The 18823-nt window shown below is 37.1% G+C and overlaps 1 protein-coding gene across 1 annotated transcript in view; it reads right to left on the reverse strand.

The window, feature by feature from the left end:
* Window positions 1-18823, reverse strand: part of LOC131068458 (uncharacterized) — a 191677-nt gene that overhangs the window by 163588 nt on the left and 9266 nt on the right. Inside the window, exon 2 of the mRNA XM_058003640.2 lies at window positions 5800-5903. Coding sequence (XP_057859623.1) covers window positions 5800-5903 — 104 coding nt within the window. The remainder of the gene's footprint in view (window positions 1-5799; window positions 5904-18823) is intronic.

An 18823-nucleotide genomic window follows, 5' to 3' on the forward strand; every position in this document is an offset into this window, starting at 1 on the left:
GACCTTGTTGATTTTACACGTTAGGTCTTGTTCTTCGGGTTTTGATCCCTTTTTGGGCCGACCGAATCATTTGGATCGTATATATAATTGTAATTGCGCATTAGAATGTAATCAATCGAAGAATCAAGTAGCGAGACTAGGCGTAGAAGATAGATCTTAAGATTCAAGGTCTCAGTTGTGACCTATTTTGTATGTTCTACCAGGCCTGTGAGCCAATTATGCTATAACTCGATTGTTATCGGTTGGATGTAATCAATTTTCATGAAATAAATCAATCTGTTTTGCATTGCCTCCATCATATCTTTGTGTTTTCGTTGTGTTTACTCTTGCTGACCGGTCCGGATTGATCTCTTTGAGGTCCCTCCTAACCGGTGACTGCTTCAAGCGGTATCAGAGCGAGTTTTTGTTCCGTAGGTTTGCGTGTCCTGAGATTTTGTTGTAGGGTGGCGGATTGTGGATCCGACCTACAACTGCAGAGGACCGGCATGAACGATGGTGCGAAGAGGAAATAGGAATGGTAGAGCGCGTGGTAATGCAAACCCTGCGGTGATGGAAATGTTGCGACGTATAGCAGCCCGGTTGGAAGCCGTGGAGACAGCCCAGAGAAGAGGCCGACATATTGAAGATGTAAGTGAAGATGAAGGAGAAGAAGCCCCAGCAGAACAAGTAAACCCACCGACGGTTGATCCGGATGAGGAAAGGTTTTTGAGGGTTTTGAGTAGGGCAAATACTAAACCTCATTTTACCCCACCGGAATATGATGGGAAGTTGGATTCGGATGAATTGATAGATTGGATCTCAGAGATGGAGAAATATTTTGATTTTGAAAACACTGTAGAAGAAAGGAAGGTGAAATATGTCAGTACCCGGTTGAAAGATCATGCATCTCTTTGGTGGGAGCATTTGCAAGTTGATAGACAGAGAGGAGGTAAAGAGAAGATTAAAACATGGGATCGGATGATTGCTAAGTTGAAGTCAAAGTTTATGCCAGTTGATTATCAAGTGAGCCTGTTCCGAAAATTGCAGAATTTGAGACAGAAGGAATCTAGTGTGAAGGAATACACCGAAGCATTTTACAAGTTGAACATCATATCCGGACATGTTGATGATGAAGTTGAACAAGTTGCAAGATATTTGAATGGATTGCGGATGTCTATACAAGATGAACTCAGTTTGATCAAATTGGAGAGTGTTGAAGAGGCTTACTAGTATGCCCTAAAGGCAAAAGAGAAACTAAACAAAAGACATGAGCAGAGGCAGAGGTGGAAGGTTTACGGGAGGAAGATTTCAAGGAGGAAGAGAATATACCGGACGTAGAGGAACCTATACAAAAGTGAACAAGGACAAGGAAGTGAACAAAGAAGGAAATTCATATTAGAAAGATGACAGAAATTTCTATCGGAGGAGAGAACCGGATGGCTACTGGAATGAGAATTTTGGAAGACCGGACAAGAGAACATTCGGAGGGACTTGCTATAAGTGTGAAGGAGAAGGACATCGTGCTTTCGAGTGTAAGAAGACAGAGAATACCGAAAGAGCAACAGTGGTGGAAGAAAACCCCACCGGTTCAGACAATAAACCGGAAGATGGAGGACTGTTGATGATGAGGAGAGCTTTGTGTCATACCGGAGGAGATGGAGAGCCCTTGTAGAGGAAGAATTTGTTCAAGACCAGATGTAAGGTATCCGATAAGTGTTGTAAAGTTGTTATTGATAGTGGTAGTTCAGATAATCTTATTTCAGAAGAGATGGTGAATAAGTTGAATTTGGAAATATTGAAACACCCTAAGCCTTATCAGATAGCATGGATTCAGGATGAACATAAGTTGTTAGTAAGTGAGCAATGTTTGGTGAAATTGAAAATTGGGAATTATCATGATGAAGTCTTGTGTGATATTATGCCTATGGATATTTGTCATCTTTTATTGGGTAGACCTTGGCAATTTAAGAGACAAGCAATGCATGATGGGAGGAAGAATACATACACTATTGTGGCCAATGGGATGAAGCAAACCTTGTTGCCTTTGGAAGAACCTTTGAAGAATGAAGTTTGTACGAATGCTAGAATCTGTTTGGTAGATGGAAGGAAATTCCTGGATGGATTGAGACATGAGAATGTGTGTTTTGCCTTAATTCCTAAGACTGAGAAACCGGAACCAGAAGGAGAACAACCGGAAGAGATAAAAGATTTACTGACAGAATATGAAGACATCAATTCAGATAATGTACCTAATGGATTGCCACTTGTGAGAAGTATTAGTCATTGCATGGACTTGGTTCCCGGAGCTAGTTTGCCTAACAAAGTTGCACACCGATAGACACCGGCAGAGAATGAAGAACGGAATAGACAAGTGAAGGAATTGTTGAAGAAAGGTTTGATCAAGGAAAGTCTAAGCCCTTGTGCAATACCAGCAGTATTAGCACTTAAGAAGAATGGAGAGTGGAGAATGTGTACTGATTCCAGAGCAATAAAAACAAGATCACAGTGAAATACCGGTTTCCTTTGCCTAGGATGGATGACATAATGGACTATTTGAGTGGAGCAAAATACTTTACAAAGATAGATTTGAAGAGTGGATATCATCAGATCAAGATCAGAGAAGGAGATGAGTGGAATACAGCATTTAAGACAAATGAAGGACTGTATGAATGGTTGGTGATGCCTTTTGGGTTAACTAATGCACTGAGTACTTTCATGAGGCTGATGAATGAGGTATTGAAGAAATTTTTGGGTAAGTTTGTTATTGTATATTTGGATGACATTCTGATTAAGACAAAAGAGAAGCATTTGTTGCAATTGAGACAAGTTTTGCAGAGGTTGAGAGATGAAAAGTTGCTAATCAATATCAAGAAGTGTACTTTCCTTAAGGATAAGTTAGTCTATTTGGGATTTGTGATATCTGAGGATGGTTTGAAGATGGACCCTGAGAAAGTGAAAGCAATTGTTGAGTAGCCTACACCGGAAAGCATTGGAGAGGTAAGATCATTTAGTGTATGATCAGGAGTATTATGCCATAGTTCAAGCCTTGAAGAAGTGGAGACATTACATGTTGCCTAAGGAGCTTGTGTTGTATACAAATCATCAAGCTTTGCAATATTTGAACAGTCAGAGTAAGTTGAATCAGAGACATATGAGATGAGTAGGATTCTTGCAGAGTTACACCTTTGGGTTAAAGCATAGAAGTGGAAAATCTAACAAAGTTGTTGATGCATTGAGTAGGAGAAGGAATTTGTTGACAAAGATGAGAGTGACAGTATTAGGATTTGAAGAATTGAAGACTTTGTATGATGATGATCCGAATTTTGCAGAACCTTGGAAAACATGTAGAGAACTGGTTATGGTAGATAGAAGCAAGTGGTTAAATTACTTCATTCAGGATGGGATGTTATTCAGAGGAGTTCAGTTGTGCATACCTAAGATTTCCATGAGGGAGAATCTAATAAAGGAGAAACACAGTGGCGGATTAGCTGGATATTTTGGTATTGACAAAACAGTAGCATTGGTGAGTGAGCAGTACTTTTGGCCCCAGATTCATAAGGATGTTAAAAACTATGTGCAAAGTTGTAAAGTTTGTCAAGTTGCAAAGGGTAGTAGTCAGAATGTGGGATTGTATAAACCTTTGACAGTATTGGTAAGACCTTGGGAGGATATAAATATTGATTTTGTACTTGGATTGCCTAAAACACCAAGAGAGAATGATTCTATATTTGTGATAGTGGATAGATTCTCGAAGATGGCTCATTTCATACCTTGTAAGAAGACATCAAATGCATTACATGTAGCAGACCTATTTTTCAAGTGGTGAGATTGCATGGATTACCTAAGAGCATAGTTTCAAACAGAGACACTAAGATTGTTGGCTATTTTTTTAGAACACTTTGGAAGAAGATGAAGACAGATTTGAAGTTCAGTTCTACTTTTCATCCACAGACTGATGGACAGACAGAAGTAGTTAACCGGAGTTAGGGAAATTTGTTGAGATGTTTAGTTGGAGATAAAACCGGAAGTTGGGATTTGATCCTTGCACAAGCAGAGTTTGCCTACAACAATTCAGTAAATGGGAGTACCGGAAGAACACCTTTTGAGATTGTTACCGGAGTGCATCGTAGAGGTATATCCGAATTAAGAGATATTAGCAGTGAAGACAGGAGATGTTCAAAAGCAGAAGATTTTGCATCACATGGCAGTCTTGCATATTCAGGTTAAACAGCATTTGGAGGACATGAACAGCAAGTATAAAGAGAAGGTAGATGAGAAGAGGAGACATAAGGAATTTGAAGTTGGCGATGGAGTGATGGTATATCTGAGAAAAGAAATATTCCCGGTTGGAACTTATAAGAAATTGCAGATGAAGAAGTTTGGACCTTGCAAGATTTTGAGGAAGTTCAATTCTAGAAAAGCATATGAAGTGGAGTTACGGAATAGTCTGAGTATTTCACCTGTGTTTAACATTACAAATCTTCACGAGTATCATGAACCAGAATTCAGTGAGGACAGTGTTGCAAATTTGGATCGTATATATAATTGTAATTGGGCATTAGAATGTAATCAATCGAAGAATCAAGTAGCGAGACTGGGCGTAGAAAATAGATCTTAAGATTCAAGGTCCCGGTTGTGACCTATTTTGTATGTTCTATCAGGCCTGTGAGCCGGTTATGCTGTAACCCGGTTGTTACCGGTTGGATGTAATCAATTTTCATGAAATAAATCAATATGTTCTGCATTGCCTCCATCATATCGTTGTAATTTCATTGTGTTTACTCTTGCTGACCGGTCCAGATTGATCTCTTTGAGGTCCCTCCTCACCGGTGACTGCTTCATTTATTCAGATTGTTTACAACATGGCCGACATTAAGTCATCAGACAGTACAAAAGATGATTGTACAAACTCTTGACAGTGGAGCTTTGGTCAATGGTACAACTTCCACAAAAGCTACAAATGAAGATATTTGATTTGGTATATTTGATGTAGAATGTTGTACATCATTACAACTTTGTATAAATTCAAGCTTCCTTTACACATAATGTTTCCATAAATGATAAATTGCAACTTACTGCTTTTTATAATTAATTTCTTTTTAAATATTTATTTTTATATATTATTTTAATAGGTATCCCCAAAATCTGGAAATAAATTTGCCATCCCAGAAACTCAGAGAAAAACTGGTTTTTAGGTTCCAAGGGTTGATCTTTCTTAGTAATATTTTGAATTGTGGGTGTATAATTCCTTCTTTGTTAAAATTGTCTTACTGTTTTAGAAAACCCTTGTTGGCTGTAATGTAACAAGTTCTCCTTCGCAGTTATCTTGATCAACTTTGGATTTTCCAAGACATTATAATCTCTCCTTTCCATTATTGAGTTGTTTCACAAGATAAAGCATCCCCAAAGGGAAATTCAATTCCTCTAGTCATTCCTTTAAGCACTCTCTTACAAAACATTTATATATCTATATAGCCTACGCTCTAACAATATTTTGTCTCTTTTAAATTCAACTATCATAGGTCATTTAGCATACTTGCCTTTAGTTGTAAATTAATTCAATATCTGAAATTGACTTGCTTAAAAAAAATTTAAAAATCTATTGTTTCACTATTACTTTCTAACCGTCCAAGTACATAGAGAAAGACTCACATTACCAAGCTTTCAGTGACTTATATGACAATATTCTCAATCAACAACACCCAAAAGAACAATAAAAACATTTTACCCAATGGATTCACATATTAGGAAAACATATCAAGTGACTAACACATAACATTTAGAGTTTCTTCATCTCAAGAGCAGGTTCTAAAAATTTACAAATTAATAAGACGATTGTTGAGACCCTTGCATTCTTGAATAATTTCTTCTTCATCAAAGAGGTCTTCAAGTGTACATGTTTCTTTGTTCAAAAGTGAATCCACCTGCAATAGAAACATTTAATTGTAATTGACAACAAAAACTCATGCTAAAACATTCTCAAGGATTCGAGCTAGCAATATACCCTGAACATATATTAAATTTAATGGCAGCAAAAAAAAATGCATAGAAATAATATTAAGTTAATCTTACAATACAAAGTGTGCTGATCTTTGTACGTAAATTATATATCCCTGATCTGACAATGCAAAGCTCACTGACCTTTGAAATTGTACCTCTATATGTGAGGGTTTGTGCATACATATGCACCTAGCTACATGTGATGCAACTAGAAAAATAAAGGATAACCACTCTCTCAAACATTAATACCGAAAACATGTAAGGTCGTATAACCATCTAATAATGTGATAAGCTACTAGAGCAACCTTGCAAGCCCTCTAGTTGTGTACCTCAACTATATTTGACAGAATAGACACCGGTTGATCATGACATCTAGACCACAGGATCTCCACAAAAAAAAAATTTAAAACATAAAAATCCAAAGCCTAATGAGTAAAAGATAACCTTAACTTCGTTTCAACTCGCTTTTGAAACTCAACATAAATTCCACATACTTTCCTGAGGTAAGTTTACATAAATTTCACAAATAAAAATCATACAATTGGAAAACAAACAAATAAGTACAAAAAGTAGCAGATTTACAGCAGTGAATCCAGGATTAAGCTGCTGTAGTCCTTGATTAGCAAAAATGTAACCTAAGTAAGTCAAATTGTAGAAGCTTGTGTTTGACAACCATGCCTCACGGATTTGAGATTTGAACAATGACCAGTGGAAAATAAAATGTATCATATCAGTAGAATACGATACCATTTAAAAATTAAAAAAAGAATGTATTGAGTCTGCTCCATAGAACTTAAAGTTGAGCTATAGCAGAGCACATGTTCAAACAATATTATCATTCATACCATATTGTTCTTTCAAGAAATATTGTTGGGCAAAACTTCAATTAACTGATTTTTGAAATTGGAAATTTGGACATAGTTCCAAAAGCCACCTTACTCCAATTTTGTCAACAAAATCAGTGTACTAGCAAATTATCCCAGTCAGTCAAAAATATTTACAACAACAAATCCCACAAATAGCAAATGTAGCCCTCAGTTAGATAAAAACATTATACTAAGCATATTTAATCTGTACAGGTTATGATTTGATAACAACAGATCATAAGTTTGAGCACTGTATCATTCATACCATCCAAGAGTGAGTTAAACAGAATCCGATTTTTTAAATTCAAAATAAGTTCAAAGAGCAAACTTACTCTAATTTCATTTATAAAATTAGCTGATTAGAAAATTCACCCCAATTAGGATAACATTTAATGGATTTACCCCAATATGCCCAAAACATAATAGATCTGTTGCAGTAAGCCAAAAGATTAACAGATTTACAGAGCAAGTCCATCAATTAAATTTAATCTGCAGTTAGCCTTAACAAAACCCTAAATAAACCTAATTTGCGAAAGTTGTAATTTGAGAAACAGCAGATTGGGAGTTCAAAAGATTGCAAGTGGATGAAAAAATTCAGTCTATCAGTACAGTTTAGTACAATTTAGAAATTACAAAAGAAAAATTGACAAACACAGTTTAGTACCAGGAGTTCTCAAATACCTAAAGCTATTAACCCAAGAATGAAACCACAAGGGAAAATTTGACAACACAAGTTAAGTTTCGAGGGAATGACAAGAGCTAATCACAAGTATCAGAAAGGGTGGCAATAAATGTCAAAATGAATGATACCAAGTCAAATAATAACAGCTCCCCCATTCAAACCACAGGCCAGATACCACCTCATGGATCATTACAAACATGGTTAGTCTCTATCAACAATTCTTTTATAGACCTCAAGCAGGAACTTCGGATAGAATGACCATGAAGTTGGAAATATTGGCTTGTAATGTTAGAGGAGCATTTGTAAGTGGTAGACAAGCTCTTGTTCAATCAGTCATTACCAACTTTCAAATAGATGTACTCTTCCACAAGTATCAGAAAGGGTGGCAATAAATGTAAAGAGCTAAATGGCAATAAATAACAACACAAGTTTCGAGGCAATGACAAGAGCTAATCACAAGTATCAGAAAGTGTGGCAATAAATGTCAAAATGAATAATGCCACGTCAAACAATAACAGCTCCCCCATTCAAACCACAGGCCAGATACCACCTCATGGATCATTACAAACATGGTTAGTCTCTATCAACAATTCTTTTGTAGACCTCAATCAGGGACTTCAGATAGAATGGCCATGAAGTTGAAAATATTGGCTTGTAATGTTAGAGGAGCATTTTTAAGTGGTAGACAAGCTCTTGTTCAATAGGTCGTAGCCAACTTTCAAATAGATGTACTCTTCCTTAAATAAAATAAAAAAGTCAAAGGGTTCCAACTATGATTGTTGATGACTAGTTGGAATGGAGAATATATTGCCACCTCTTAAGGAGTGTAAAGGAGGGGCTATATGAGCCACCACCTCTTGCTTTTGCCCTCACATACTTGACAGAGGTGAGGACCCCATATCATGGGGCTGCTGGAAGACAATTATGCTACACAGCACAGTGCAGGGCTTTTGTTTGGTGCATGCACCTAATGAGCTATTATAGAACTCAATTGTGGGAGTGGATGGCCCACTCATTCCCCACTGCTGAATAGATTGTGGGGAGCAATTTAAGTATGGTTGAATGCAATGAGAACCAAGTTAGAGGATGTGAAACTACTCTTCACCCTGAAGAAAGACAAGTTTAGAATGATAGCAAGAGGACACTTGGTATTTCCGATGTTAAAGGGGGGCCGTGGGAGAATCTTGATTCAACTGATTGGTACTCTTGGTCTAATTGACAAGCAGTTAACAATCAAATTCGGGCTAGGCTTGATAGGTTCTATGCAAAATCTCAACATACAACTTTGTCTTCTTGTGCCAAGCACTCAATTTTTGAGGATTCTTCTATTACTGATCTAGTCATTTACCAATTTCCACCCAGCTGATAATTGGTGCTCAAATCCAGGAAGAAAAGTATTCCTCTTGCAAACTAAATGCCCCCAACTTGAATTAGAAGGACGCATAACGGATATTGCTAGAATTTTGTCTGATGCCTACATTGACTAGTGATGAAGGGTGGATTCTTTGGAGGGAAGCAGCCATGCAACACACTACAAAGTTTTTCTAAGGGTTGGGCCAAACAAATGCAAAAGGGGAGAGATAAAGAAGCTTAACCTCAGCTTCAATAAGCTAGGCACTGGTTGGGATTCAATGCTTTCAATGCGGAAATGTAATGAGCAACCAGTGAATTGGAATATCAAGTTAGGCACTAGTTGGAATACAATACTTTCAATGCAGAAACACAATGAGCTACTAGTGAATTGGAATATCAACTAAAAAAAATTAACAAATATAAGGCAGAAGGAGCTACAGTTAGGGGATACCTTTAATTGTTTGCCAAAGGAAATATGCCTTCGAAATTTTACTTCCAATGTCTAAAATGAAAGCATAGCGAGACTCCAATGATTATCTTACAAAGGAACTTCAAATACAAGAGATTTTTCAAGGCTGCTTCCAAAATGTCTTCACATCTATGGGTGCAAACCCTATACGCAATACTTGCATGGAACTTGTCAAGCAAGTGGTTCCTAAAAAGGTGGAAAGCTATGAGATGTTTTTTATCTAGAGAATTGGAGCTAGAGGAGCTAGTGGGAGCAATGAAAGACATGAAGAATGAAAAATCTCTAAGACCTGATGGTCTCCTAGTGGAATTCTATAAAAAGATATGGCCTAATGTTGGACCATCTTATTTAAAAATGCACTAGTAATCCATCAAAAAGGGGAGTTATGAGGGAGCTACTCAATGGATGATTGATCAAACTCATTCCAAAGGGCTCCTAAAGGGAGTGGACAAGTGGTTGGTTATCTATTACCCTCCTTAATGTTGCCTATAAAATTTTAGCAAAAACCCTTACTAGAAAGATAAAGATATTGGCAGCATGAGTAGTCTAATGATGTTGCCTATAAACTTTTAGCAAAAACCCTTGCTAGAAGGATAAAGATATTGGTAGCATGAGTAGTCTAGAGAGAGCAACTAGCATTGTACAAGGCAGGTTTATTCTGGATAACCTTATATACTACATGTGAAGGTATGAAATAGGCAAAAGAATCTCAACAACAAGCTCTTTTTCTGAAGATTGCCTTTGATAAAGCTTATGATCCAATAGGGTGGGATTTCAATTTGAATATACCGGATTGGCTGGATTTTGGCTCCTCTTTCCAAAAGACAGTGGGGACTTTGTTTTCATGTGCTTCTGAAGGGTTAATGTGAATGGCATTCACCCAACACCTATCCAGGTACAGTTACCCATCAGGCAGGGGTGTCCCTTCGCCCCCTATCTCTGTGTTGTTGTTCTCGATGCCCCTGGTCATTTACAAGAGGCATCAAGAATTCAAGGACAAATTAGATATTTTTTTAACAAAGAGCAGCTAACCCTTTAAAGTTCGCTTTCTTGATGATTCAGCTCTAACTTTTGAGCTTACTCAACACTCTGTTGATGTTACAATGCTTTGTTTAGAGGCTTTCCTGAGGCTACTGGTGCAGCTGTAAGTGAAGAAAAAACAAAAGTTTTGCTCATTGGTCAAGATGTCCCTCCAGCCTAGCTAACCAGCAATGGAAGCTCATAAAACCAGGTGAAACTGTTCACTATGTAGATATTCCATTTCACAATCATCTCGCTATAGCTGATCACTAACTTGATCTTCCTCTTGCTAGGAAATCTACCATTGTTGACAGAATTCCGTCAGCAGGGCATATGTTCTACTCTTCCTACTTATTCTTGGCCCAAGAAACATTTAAAGCACTTGAGAGAGTTTTTAGAAGTTTCTTATGGGGCAAACAGGAAGGATAAAAAGGGCTACCCTTGTTGCTTGGGATGTTTGCACTCTTCCAAGGGATCAAGGGGATTTGGAGATTCCAAACATAAGAGCACAAGGAATAGCTTTTACAGGGAAGTCGATTGTGTGGACAGTGGAAGGTGGCACCCCTTGGCATATCCTTATCCACCATAGAACCCTTAATGCACATCATATCCATAAAATTATTGTAACCTTTCAAATGAGTGGCATAATTGGCAATTCTATCACTTTTATGATTGCCAAATCAACACTGCTTAACAGAATGTGTGTTGCTTGGTAGATACTCTCAGATTTTCTCCGTCAGCAGTTTGTGAGCCCACGGGATGCTCGGTATTTAGCTGCACACATCCTAATTGGACATTTAACTCACAATGTGGACAGCTTGGGTTCAACATTTCTTTCCAAGAAATATACTAGCAAGTTAGAGCTTGTTCTGTTGGGGGGACCTTTGAAACAATGAATGACAGCAAATGGAAATCTTGGCAGGACTTAAATAGGGCTCAAGTTTTTACCCTGGTACACAAATCTGCTTTCCAAGAACTATGTAATATGATTCCTGAGCACAGTCTTTTCAAAATGCATTTACAAAGTCTAGACCCGCATTGGAGGGATTGGTCGGAGAATGCCAGGAAAAGACCTCCTCAACTATAAATCAAAGGATTTATATAATCAAGTTCACTGCTGCAATTGTGTAACCTTTAATTGAACAAACAATGGCAAGTCTTAAGACCCAAAGTGGGATGGCAACAGCACAGTCTAGTCATTTTGAAAACAAGAACATGCTAGTAATACTCTAAGATTTAGCTCTACATTACTGGGTTCTGCAGGGGGACCCCCGGGTCCAGTTCCCTTTGGGTTCGGGCAGGGTCCAGCCCACAGCCTGTGGGTTTGGCCCTGCAAACCTAGGACGAACCCAAGAAGAATTTTTGGGCTTTCCAGGGGACCCATGAAGAATTTGACTAATAAGTTTTGTCTTGTTTTTGCTTTTTTAAAGCGTTTTTTGGCCAAAATGGCAAATCCAACCCTAATTTGACCTCTTAAAAAACCAAAAAGGTAAAACCTATTTTATTTTTGCCAATGGAATGAAAAACAAAACTTCTTCGCTCCATTGCTGAACTTTGGTTTTTGCTTGCCATTGCTCAAGGGGAGTTGATGATTGATTGTTGCTTGTTCCTAGTTGGTTCTTGTGCATCTCTTACGCGGTTGCAAGTGCAGATTCGTTATGAAAGGCATTGAAGAGGAAGATTTCAACAACAAAGGTGGCTTTTCATTGTTCTTTGTTTTTTTTTCCTTGCATTCTTTTTACAAATTGAAATGAACTCTCCAGTTTTGTTTATTTTTTCATTTTCGTTTGTAGAATGGCAAGTGCTTCTAGTGTTGGGAACAAACCCCACTTTAAAATGAACCCCAAGTCTCCCCTTTGGAAATATGTGGAAATTGTATAACTTTCAGGTGGAGGTTTTCTTTGGATTTGTTCTGACTGCAAAGAACCATATAACAGCTCATACAGTTGAGTGAAAGCACATTTGTGCTTTATCCCTTAAAAAGGCATCAAATTTTGTTAAAGTAAAAGACTAAAAAACTAAATGCTAAATAAAGCTTAAAAGTAAATTAAATAAAAGCTAACTATGCGTCTTTAATAAAGAAGCAATAGTTTACACTTAACGAGCTAAAAACTAAAAAGCTAAATGACCATTAAACAAGGAACTAAATATAGGTGACTAAAATATAATTAAATATTCTAATACCCTCCCTTAATGGTCATTCTATCTATCACGCCAAGCTGCCCTCTAAATTTGAGAAACTTTGCCGAGCTCAAAGACTTGGTGAGGATATCTGCGGTCTGATCTTCTGTAGGAATGTACTGTAGTATCACTAATCCATCTTCAACATGCTGGTGGATGAAATGACAATGAAGCTCCACATGCTTTGCTGCTCATGGAAGACTGGATTTTTGGCTAATTTCAGAACCCCTTGATTATCACAAAACAAGGGAGTAGGTCCTGGTTGAGACATTTGCATGTCTGCAAGCATCCTACGTCGCCAAAATGCCTCACATGCTGCCTTAACAATTCCCCGATACTCTGCTTTAGTCGAGGAAAGAGCTATTGCCTATTGTTTCTTGCTAGTCCATGTGACTACACCTATACCCAAGCTGGAAACATACCCAAAAGTTGACTTTCTATCATCAACACAAGATACCCAATCTGAGTCTGTGAAACAAACCAACCTAGGATCTTTGCTTTTGATGTACAAAATGCCAAATTTAGGAGTGCCCTTCACATATCTTAGCACACGCTTCGCTGCAACCCCATGTTCAACTTTTGGAGCTGACATGAAGAGAGAAATATAGCTCACAGCACAACTGATGTCAGGTCTAGTGGCGGTGAGATAGATGAGACTGCCCACTAGATGCCTAAATGAAGACTCACCCACTACAGGTGAATCTGATTTGGCTGATAATTTCAGCCCTATCTCCATAGGTGTAGCTGCAAGTTTGCAATCTTGCATTCGAAACTTATCCAGTAGGCTCTTGGCATACTTTGACTGAGAAATGAATATGTGGCTATCAGTCTGCCAAACCTCTACACAGATACAATAATGGAGAAGTTCCAAATCTTTCATATCAAAATGCTTACACAAATTCTCTAAGACCTGCATGATCAAATGTGATGCATTGCCAGTAATGATGAGATCATCAACATAGACTACTAGAAATAGAATATCATCACTAGTATGTTTGACATACAAATTGGGATCTGAAGGACTCCTGTGAAATGCTTCCAACTAGTCACGAATGTCTTTGATCTTCGTAAGATGTGCCTGGATAGATCACTTCTCATCCATCATGATAGAAAACAGCATATTCTTCAGAAAGAAACCTCGGCTCTTGTCAGATGTTTCATGAAGATCCTTCAAGAGATCCCAAATCTCTTTTGTTGTTTTACCTGAAGGCACCTGAGGAAGTTGATCATCTGTGACTGAGAGTTTGATAAGCATGACAGCCTCTCAATTCTTCACATGATGTTTATCTTGATCATCACCTTTGTAGGATGAGATTCCTTGCCCAAAACAATCTGATCAAGGCAACGATACTCAAAAATGGTAAGCATGCATTGTTTCCAGGTGTTGTAGTTGCGGCCGTTGAACTTCTAATTGTGTTCCAACTTGATGTTGGTCAAAGATGCCATCACGAAAACCGAGGTTGAACGACATCAACTGAGTGAAAGCAAGAGACAGAACAATTTGATTAAAAAATCAGAATAGAAGCAGCTGTAAAAAAATTTGAAACCCTGGGGTGGAATTCGAGGCACAAATCCCAAAGCATGAATTTCGAGATTTGGAAGAAACCCAAAAATTAAAATTTTCTGCAAACTTAAAACCCGAAATTTTTCCTGAAAATAATCAAAACATAAATACCTCTAATTTGTTTTTGTTTTTTTTTAAACAATAAAATAACAGGGCAAAAAACCCCAAGGCACTGGCAGAAAATGAAAATTGGTGGAAAGCAAAATAAACCACAAACCCACGATTTTCCTGCAACCCTATGTGCTGGCGGGAAATAAACAGAAACCCACGATTTTCTTTGAAGATGCAGACGTGGGTCGGATAAAATACACGCCACCGCCGCCGAAATCAAGAAAAAAAAACGCGATTTTCGGAAATACGCGATTTGCAAAAAAAACCTTCATCGAGCACCAAAAAATATGCGATTTTCGAAAAAAAATGCGCGGAAAAAATCGTGGAAGTGGAGGTGCAGAAATTCTCATGGAAATCTAAGAGAATAAAAACAGAAGATCACCCTGCAAAAAAACCTAGTCAGCGCGTTGCAAAACTGGAAAAAAAAATCGCCCAAAAAAAGAGAATCACGATTTTACAGGACCCTGCAAAAATAATTGCATGCCCTAGAAATTTTTCTTTCTTCGAAAATACGAAAAAACCCTAGCCAGTAAAAAAAATGAACCCTGCAAAAGAACATTCTCCCAAGAAAAGAGACTGAGAAAAAATCTCTTAAAAAAACTTTCGAAATTTTTCACTTAAGAAACCTATCGAAAATTTTTTATTTTCATGCTCTCTGATACCATGAAAAATAATTGAATGAATGATTCAATAATTAGATGAATTAATTGAACGATATACAAACATATATATAGAGGTTACAACACAATGTTCTATAAAAAGAACAGATCGTTAAAGTAAAAGGCTAAAAAACTAAACGCTAAATAAAGCTTAAAAGTAAATTAAATAAAAGCTAACTATGCGTCTTTAATAAAGAAGCAAATAGTTTACACTAAACGAGCTAAAAACTAAAAAGCTAAATGACCATTATACAAGGAACTAAATATAGGTGAATAAAATATAATTAAATATTCTAATAGAAACATCATTTCACAATGACGGTAGACAGATTGTCGAGCAAGACATAGCTAGATGCATCTATGCTAATGGATTGGCATTCAATGTTGTTCGCTCGCTTTATTGGCAAAAAATGGTGAGATCAATTAATGAAGGTCCAACGGCCCAAGTTATGAGAAGGTGTGTACTTCCTTATTCGACAAAGAGGTGAAATATGTAGAGGACTCCTTAAAGCCCATCAAGGATTCATGGATCGAAATAGGGGTGTCCATCATATTTGAAGGATGAAAAGATGCAAGAAATCACCCATTGATCAACGTAATTGCAGTGTCCCCTAAAGGGACAATGTTTTTTAGAGCAATGGATTGTGAAGGGCATGTGAAGGACGGTCCATTTATTGCTAATATTCTTTGCCAAGCTATTGAGGAAGTTGGCCCTCAAAATGTTGTTTAAGTGGTAATCAACAATGCCAAAAATTGTAGGGCTGTTGGGTTATTGGTTGAGGAGTGCTATCAACACATTTTTTTGATGCCTTGTTTTGTCCACTCACTCAACCTAATGCTACAAAAAATTGGCAACAAAGCTGAATGTATCAAACTAAAAAATTGACTGCTCAAAATAAATAGATCATCTATTCAACAATATATAACCGTATATAAAGAGTTCACAAGACGACGTTCTAAATTAACTAGTCGTTTAAGTGAAAACTAAAAAGCTAAAAAGTTAAATGACCATTAATAAATAACTAATAAGGCTAATTAAAATATAATGAAATATTCTAATACCCTCCCTTAATGGTCATTGTATCAACTAACTACCCTACAGAAGACACTGCAGGTCTTTTGATCACCAACGGAAAGAACACTTTGCTGCAACGGAGACCCTCCCAGGATTTGCGCAATGTTAATGATCAAGAATACCAAAATCCATCCAACCTAAAGGTTGGGTACCAAACGGAAACCTGAAACCACGATTTTGAGGAAAAATCAACAAACCCTCCAAAACTGAAGTTACAAATCATCATTTTTTGTGGAAAAAAAGGCAAAAACCCTAAACAGGAAAAAAAACCCTGAATCAATTTTTGAGGAAAAAATCGAACAAAACCCTAAAACGTTGTGTAGCAAAAACCCCAAACATCACGCAGTAAAACACCAATCATCAAGCGGTAAAACACCAATCATCACGCGGTAAAACACTAGACATCACATAGTAAAACCCTGATTTTTTAGGAAAAAATAAAGCAAAACCCTCGCATGATTTTTTGTGGAAAAAATCAGAAAACCGACAAACAATTTTCCAGGAAAAAGATCGTGAAAACCCTGGGACCTGTAGAACGAGAGGCCTTGCCCAGAAAAAAAAGTTTTTTGTGGAAAAAATCAATAGGACTCGGAAATAATTTTAATTTTTCTAAGGGAAAAAAAATTATAAACCCAACAACAGGAAAACCTGAAAATAATTTTTTAAAGAAAAAAATATTAAAACCCGAAAATAATTTTTTTTAAAGGGAAAAATATTTAAAACACATAATTTTTCTGTTTTTTCCAGAAAAATGATAAGCTGCAGAAAATAATATTGATTTAAAAAAAAAATCAGTAAAAAAAACAAACGACTTTTTTGTTAAAAAAATAGGGTAAAAACCCTAGGCACTGGGTAGTGTAGAAACCAGAAACCCTAGTTGTCGGAGTTGTGGAGACCCAGAAAATGGCGTTAAGAATGCAAAACGCGGGTTTTAAAAATCCACCAAAAATCCATGCCAAAGAAGAAAATTGCATCGTTGCCGCCATTGCGCAATGAACCCACAAAAAAATGCAGGTTGATGAAAAATGCTGGAAAAAGTCTACCGAAAAATCACACAAGGAAATGGCTAAGGAAAAAAATATATCCGAGTCACATGAGCAACAAATATCATCCCGTCGTCACACGAAAATCCTAGCCAACAACCAGAAGACTGTCACGAAAATAAACCTGCACAAGCAAAAAAGGAAATCGCGGCTTCACAAACCCGTCACACATAAGCGCAAAAAGAAGATGCGAAATCAAGAAAAAAAAACGTGCAGCCGTCAGGTAAAATAGAATAAACCATGTCGGAAAATCACGTCGCTGCTCCTGACGCAAACGCGAGTTGTTGACGCGCCAAAAAAAAACTCGAGCTGCAGGTCAGGGAAAATAAAATAAACCCTGAAAAAAACGCAACAAATAAATAGAAGAGCGCCCACGAAAACGTGAAATCACCTCTCAAAAAACCATGGCTCCCACAAAAATAAAAGCGCTTTAGAATACGAAAACGCAGCTTAGAAATAAACAACCACGCAACTCAGAAAAAACCTTCAAACCACACCATAAAAAAACCGCTTCCAACTGAAAATCCGCCTAGAAAATTTTCAGAAGAAAAGCCTATTTGATTTTCCTGAAAAAAACTTTCCAAAAACCCTTCGAAAATTCCTGCAATTTTTTTCATAAGAAAAATAATTAAAAAAAAATTTGGAAAATATATCCAGGTAGGTAGCCACGAATTTTTTTAATAAAAAAAATTCGTCAAACTTTAAAGAATCCCATCGACCCGCTCTGATACCATGAAAAATTGATTGCTCAAAATAAACGGATCATCTATTCAACGACATACAACCGTATGTAAAGAGTTTACAAGACAACGTTCTAAATTAAGAACTAGTCGTTTAAGTGGAAACTAAAAAGCTAAATGACCGTTAATAAATAACTAAATAAAGCTAATTAAAATATAATTAAATATTCTAATACAAACAAGTGTATGCTAATGCCGAGGAGATCCAAATATTTATCACCAACCACCATATGTTGCAAGGCATATTTAGACAATTCTCGAGATTGGAATTGTCAAAGGTAATTTAATTTTAAATTTAGTCAAATAATAAATATGTTTAGTAAACTTTTTAATTTTATTTTTTTCTTATTTAACTTTTGAAATAGGTTGTTGAGACCCATTTTGCCTCCAACACACTTGTGTTAAGGCGACTTGTGAAGGCTCATGAGGCACTATCTAGCATGGTAATCAGCCCTAATTGGAGCATATGGAAGCAATCTAGCACTACAAGGGCAGCAAACATTAAAAGAATGATACTAGATGACTCTGGTGGGATCGTGCTAAGTACCTCCTAAATTTCACTGAGCCTATATTGAGCATGATCCGTTACACTAATATGGATAGGCCTTGTTTGGGTGAGGTATATAATGTCATCGACTCAATGATTGAGAAGATGAAAGTCATCATAAATGAAAAAGGGCAAGATCCGGAAGGAATGTTCTTTAAACAACTACAACAAACCATTGTGTAAAGATGGAACAAAATGACCACTTCATTGCATCTCCTTGCCTTTGCATTGAGTCTGAAGTATTATAGTCAAGAGCTCCATACTGGCACAAGAGTTGCCCCATATAGAGATTCTAAAGTTGCTCAAGATGACAAGGCAGCCCTTTGCAGACTCTTTCACCAAGACCTAAGGCCTGCAATGAGGGCTGAATTCATGAGTTTTCCAAGCACAAATGATTGTGGTATTGAAGCTCTTTGGGGCAAGAATAGGGTTCCTGCTGATAGTTGGTGGTACTTCCATGGAGAAGCGTACCAGCAACTACAACCTACTACCATCAAAATTTTATCACAAGTTCATTCTTAGTTATTAAAAAAA

This window comes from Cryptomeria japonica, chromosome 9, assembly GCF_030272615.1.
Source record: "Cryptomeria japonica chromosome 9, Sugi_1.0, whole genome shotgun sequence".
In the NCBI taxonomy this organism is placed as follows: domain Eukaryota; kingdom Viridiplantae; phylum Streptophyta; class Pinopsida; order Cupressales; family Cupressaceae; genus Cryptomeria; species Cryptomeria japonica.